The 6,045-nt window shown below is 46.0% G+C and overlaps 1 protein-coding gene across 1 annotated transcript; it reads right to left on the bottom strand.

The window, feature by feature from the left end:
• Positions 1–1,007: 1,007 nt before the first annotated feature.
• LOC120668997 (transcription factor SPEECHLESS-like) lies at positions 1,008–3,186 on the bottom strand. Its single transcript, XM_039948817.1, has 3 exons — positions 2,632–3,186; positions 1,789–2,457; positions 1,008–1,195 (listed from the first exon to the last, which is right to left on the bottom strand). The coding sequence occupies exons 1-3, from the start codon at positions 3,073–3,075 to the stop codon at positions 1,130–1,132; spliced, it is 1,179 nt and encodes a 392-aa protein (XP_039804751.1). The 5' UTR covers positions 3,076–3,186; the 3' UTR covers positions 1,008–1,129.
• Positions 3,187–6,045: the final 2,859 nt, after the last annotated feature.

Genomic DNA, 6,045 nt, shown 5'->3' with positions numbered 1-6,045 from the left:
AGGGAACCTGTACCCGGAGTTGATAATGGTTGACAGCAGCGATAACCATTAAAGTAGTTTGCTCCTATGACAACGAGTCAACTGTGGTGCCAAACACGTTGACACAAAGTTATACGTTGTAAAGGAGAAAGTCCGGAATCATGATTGAAATGCATTGTGGTTTTAAATGATAGCCAAAGTGTTTGCGGATCTGCTTATTAAAGGCTTACCGCCCAGTGTGTACAGAGAAAACACATAGTCGACATGGGTTTATGGTATAGCCTATGTTTTCCGGACAATAAAGGGCCCAAAGTTAAAGGATCTATTTCAGAACAGAGACGTGTATTGTAGCTGCTGAATCTATCGGCAACTGACCGTGACGATGAAGCTGCTCTATACATTAATCTATGATGGAATATGAAAAGGAATGAAATATATAAAGTTGAAAGAATAAGGTGAGATCAAGGGGGAGAATGTTGGATTGATCTCCACTAGTTGGCCTAACGGCCAACTGGGCCCTTGACTCGCGTCCTGATCGGGGACGCCCAGCCCAACACGGCTAGTGGGCCCCCATCGCGCAGCGCCATATAAAAGAGAGAGGTGGGGTTGGTGGCTCGGGACACGAGGTTCGTCGCCGCCACTATTCCCACTGTCCTAACCCTAGACCGATCTGAGAGGGAGGCGCTGAAGAGACGGGAAGCCGCCACCAGTCCCGTCAATCGCACCGCGACGAGCCGCCTCTGCTCCACGCCGCCACTGCACCTCTACTCTGACGAACTTCGATGTCTGCAGCAGGCGCCATGGCAGGTGGCAATGGCGGGTACCAGCAAGGCTTTTCTCCACGGTTAAAGGTTTCAACCCTCTGATCTACTCCTAGGCGATCTAAAGATTCTAACAGGCTGCATGCAAACGTCGCTTTGATTCTAGGGAAAGCATGCATGGTCGCATGCAGCTAGCCTGTTTTCCCGCTGTGAAAACCTGCATGGCTTGCTCATTCGCTCATAGCTCATACCGAGGACAATTATTACTGGAGTCTGAGAAGTCCCGATGGTGCGCGCCTTATATTGGAAGAAAAGTGCAAAACGCTCATGCGCCTTAGAATCGAGGAAGGAGGGAGTAAATTCGAAAAAACTACTGAAACATGCATGAACTACGAGAACGCTTGCTGAATCTCTTGCACCAGCTCTTCAGCGCTCAGCTCGCACTCGATTCCAATCTGTCGGAAAGATATATAGTGTACCGGTAAGTAACGATACAACATTTGTTATGATAATAACAAGTAAAAACGAGTTATTCCCAGGTAAAATGATTCACAGTTTGAAATACAGCATGGAGAAGTTAAACTTTTGTCTCGGCAAAAAAGATAACGTGAAAAGCCGTTAGCTATCTCTAAAAACGACTAATGCACAGTGCAGAGCAGCAACCCTGCACCTGTACTGCACTCACTGTAAATGTATAGTGCCACTCTGATCAGAGCACATATTTGTTACAGCAACGACTTCTAGTTTTATATTTCATCCACTATACTTCGTATGCCAATATCCGGGTACAACCTAGCCTAGCCACTAGCTACATAGCCGGATTATTCCTAATACGCTTTTGACCAGTGCAACTTCATCATGCAGTTTAGTAGTACATGGGAAGCTCGATCACATGATGAAACAAATGCAGTTGCCTGCCCTAATACTGTCTGTGTGTTCATAAAGTGTGAGGCCCCATGTGTTGTAGTCCAACTTGTTGGAATATTTGAGTCTAATTAATTATGAACACAGGAAAGGATTTGGATCGGAGGAGCACACATGCATGCACCTTGATGGTGAAGGAGTTCACCGCGGTGTCGTCCACGGTGCTGATCTTGGCGTCGAGGATCTCCAGCGACCGCCCCTCGAGTGCCGCGATGACCTTCACGGCCTGCCCCGGCGCGCGGTGCGACACCGTCTTCACCACCAGGTTTGCGCCGGAGAACTCCACCCTCACGTCCGGAAGGAGGACCACCCCGCCGCCACCCGTCGCGGGAAGAAGCGCCGGCCGCTGCGGCTTGTTGCTGGTGCCGGCGGCGTAGGCGCAGAGCTCGGCGGCGATCTTGTCCAGCGACGGCAGGTACGAAGACGACGCCGGGCTCGGCTCGCGGGTCGGCGTCCTCGCCGGGGACGCGTACGCCGAGCCCGGCGGTGACAGGGGCAGCGGCAGGGGCGGCTGCCTGCGGACCTTGTACGGGCTGCCGGGTCCCGGCGGCGGCGTCCTGGGGCTGATCGGGAAGGAGGGCCGCGGGCTGATCGGCGGCGTGAACTTGAGCGGCGGAAGGGGCGGCCGTGGGCTGAGCGGGGGGCGCGGGCTGCAGCACGCCGGCGGCAGCCGCGGGCTGAGGACCTGGTCGGTGTAGGCCTTGCGCTGCTTCTTGGCCTCCAGCGACTGCAGCACTTGCTGCAGCTCCTTGATGTAGTCCACCACCCCTCCTATGATGGATGCCTGGTCTCCCTACACAATCAGATCATACCGTGCCAAGCAAACACAGCTTGTAAAAACAGGGTATAGATGTGATAGGACTAATTAAATAAGTAGTGACTAGTGATGCCTATGGTAGGTTACTAGTTTACTACAACAGTTGCATAGCATACTTCTAAGTTCTAAGATCTAGCCGATCGATCTTACTCGCTTGACGTAGAAACAGGGCATGAGCGAGCGCAGCACGGCAAGGTGCTCGTTCATCTGCTTCCTCCGGTTGCGCTCCACCGTGATGTGCGACGTCTTATTACTTGCCGCACCGTCGTCGCTCGTTGCCGCTGCTTCTGACGACGACACTGCCGGCGAGCACCTCCGCCTCTTTGGCGGCGCCGCCGGCACCGTAGCGTCGTCACGGTCGCCCATTCGCCGGACGTTTCCCGCCGCCGGCTTTGGCGGCGATGCGCGCGCGGTGCTGTCAGTGGCCTGCGGCACCTCGTCGCCGCCGCGGGGAGTGGTACAACCGCCGCCGGTGACGCAGTCCTCCCACGCCTCGAGGATGCCCAGGAGGTCGTCAGCGTCGGAGGCGTGGTGCATCATCAGCTCGCCGGCGTCGACGTCGGAGAAGAGCTGATCGCACAGTGCCTCCGCCATGACGTAGGTGGTGAAGGGACGTACGAGACGACGAAAATCTGCGCGTGATCGATCGGAGGGAGGAATCTGCGGCAGCTATCGATGTAGGCTTATTTAAGGTGGACCGTTGCCTTCGTCGTCGTTCGTGGGTGGTCATGAGAAGGATCGACGGGTCATAAATAGAGGCCGGAATGAAGCAAAGGCGGCTGAGAAGACGTACATGCATGGGTGATAAATGTGCATTCAAGGTGGTGGCGGACCCACCAAGTTGGTTTTGGTGAATCAGAACTGTCTCAAGTACTGCATTGTGTGACTTACGACACTCATGGTTTCGGTGCACTCGCACACCACAGACAGTGCAATTAATGACGGTTCTAGTGGATTTTGCATGCGCCATCATATGGGTTTTAGGGCCTCTTTATTTGATCCCAAAGCAGTTAGCAGTAGATCATGACTTAGGCCAGTTTTAGTGGAAATGTCATGAGCATTAAATTTGCTGACATGATAGAAAAGAAAAAAAAAAGAAGTGTCATGGGTTGTGAGAGGAATGTCATCACCGTGACACTCATTCGGCTCGGTTATCTAGTTCATAGACTTGGCAACCGTGCGATAACATTTCTCACTGAGATTTGCCGTACCTATTTGGTTCAGCGAAAGATAAAAAGTGCTAGATATAGCTCTCTAACTTGATGGATCCAAAACAGACCCTTGGAACCAATAATGGTACAAATCATGAGCACGGTCGGTTTTAGTATCAAATGTTGAGATATTTTTTTAGAGGGTCAAATTTTTTTTTCCATGGGGTAATGCTGAGACCTCCCATCATGAGTTTCATGTCTTTAGATGACGACGGTGGAAGTTATGGTCGTGTACCGTCGCCGATTCATAACAAGAACTAATTTATAGCCATGCATGTATGTTTCCGGCAGCATCCAACAAATCTAAAAAAACAAAGTCACACATACATATTAATATAACACACTTCCATCATATAAGAGAGTTCTTCCAGATACACACTTGAGTTTTTCAAAAAGCTATTCTAAACACACAAGTACTAGTATTTATTTTGAGTTCACCAAGTGCTAACAGTTCAATATAGCACGTTTTAAAAGTTTAAAGTTAGCTACTAGCTAGCTAGTTCCAGCAAGAATAATGCGCTACCTGTCGTTTCAGTTAACATAAAGCACACACACCCTGCTCGATCGCTGAGATGTATATTAAGTACATGCAGCTTAATTAAATGGCGTCCAAGGATATATGACAGTCACCTCGCATCTGATCGAAACTCTCCGTCCTTTTTGAATTAGCTAGCTTTGTACATTTTTCTTCATTCCTCGATCCATGCGATTTTTTTACCAAGGTTCCTGTTCAGGGCAGTTTGAGGGAAATAATAATAAAGATATAATTAAAGTTACCTTGGTGCATGCATCTACCAAGTTAGTTTAGACTATGGCATTGGTAGCATCCCCAAGACTTCCAAAATAATAAAGATATAATATAAAGTTACCTTGCATAGATGTCATTGGAGAATTATATTATTTTGTTCAATATAATTTACCCTCTTCACAACTCTTTTTGTTTCAGAGTTGGGTAGAAGAACTAATAATTTGGGATAGATAAAATCGATCAGCTTACCTCTATTAACATTATACGTACATGAAGTGTGCATGCATGAGTAAAAAAAGTTATTTTAGCGACGCAATTAAATATGTGTATGACTAGAAAATGAAAATTTGCCGAGAAGTTGTAGAACAACATGTAATTTAACGTCTGTAAAGAAGGCTAAAACAAGTATTTTGAACAGAGGTTTACTATGAAATACAACTTTACTGCAAAGGGACATATGACAATAAATAACAAGGAATTTTAACAAAAAACATTTTTATAACATTCTCTAAAGGTATGATGATGGAGAAAACTATGCCTATATATACTTATATATGAAAGAAAGTCTATTTTGAGTGTGCGTACATTGTGAGTGTCTGAGTTGTACTTTGTAATCTCAAAAAAAAATTAAAGAGGTTTTAATTTGTTGCCGTGAACTAGTTTGTGTACAGGGACAAAACATTTTTTTAGTTTTATTGCTTATCTACAAAACTGTTTTAGTGTTTTAAAATATGTTATGAGTACGTGTGTTCCAGAGCTTCACGCACGACACATGCTACGCCCACTTCTGAATGCATGAGCGTCCTCCAACATTAAAAGTTTTAGCTGGCCATAAAGAGCAAGTGATGAAGGTAGGGAAGCATGCTTGGTCCTGTCACGAAATACTTCAGATCGGCAGCAATATTGTCATGATGATGTTTTGCTTCCAATTAATTCTATTATTAATTGCATTTCTTACATTTTAATGATCAATATAAATACTTCTGATTGGCAGCACAGAGAACTTGAGTCATACTCATTTAAGTCGATCACAGATCTGTTTGTGACACTTGCAGTTTCGTGTATCATATTGACCCATTGATGTTATAGCTCCTTCATGAAATCTAGGCAACATTCTAGTTGTCCACATCTTGAAAGGAAAATTGCCTGCATAATAAACTGCAAAATGCTATCAAGATACGGCCAAGTCAGGCACATGCATGCATCAAATTGATGAAAATGTAAAGTCATGACATACCCACTTCTGAATGTCTGTTTGTGAATGTCTTATTCCTTTTTCATATGTACATACAATCAAATGATTCGTGTGGTTGGACCATTATTATATACATGGATCAAGCAGCGTACAGATAGCTTTAGTTTTTTTTCTACAAGATTCTAGCTTGCGAGAAAATAGTGCGAAAACATCCACTAGTTTTAAGGATATCATGTTCGTTATGCATCTTTTGTCCAAGAATGCTAGGTTGCAAATTATGACCTAAGTTAATGTTTTATGCACAAGGAATTTTTGGATTGAAGTGTCGACAAATAAATGAATGATAGATCCCAAATCCCTCTCAAAATTATTGTGGTAGAGGAGAATCTATCTAGTAGCTGGTGTAAGAA

This window comes from Panicum virgatum, chromosome 4N (genome assembly GCF_016808335.1).
Source record: "Panicum virgatum strain AP13 chromosome 4N, P.virgatum_v5, whole genome shotgun sequence".
NCBI classification, from domain to species: domain Eukaryota; kingdom Viridiplantae; phylum Streptophyta; class Magnoliopsida; order Poales; family Poaceae; genus Panicum; species Panicum virgatum.
This window is presented reverse-complemented; position numbering and strand designations above follow the sequence as displayed.

What these genes read in the sequence shown, in the direction of transcription:
- LOC120668997 (XM_039948817.1), bottom strand. Translation starts at nt 3,075, where the DNA reads ATGGCGGAGGCACTGTGCGATCAGCTCTTCTCCGACGTCGACGCCGGC. An exon ending in CCTGTTTCTACGTCAAGCGA is followed by an intron (nt 2,458 to 2,631) that starts GTAAGATCGATC and finishes CTGATTGTGTAG; the next exon opens with GGAGACCAGGCATCCATCAT. An exon ending in TGAACTCCTTCACCATCAAG is followed by an intron (nt 1,196 to 1,788) that starts GTGCATGCATGT and finishes TCTTTCCGACAG; the next exon opens with ATTGGAATCGAGTGCGAGCT.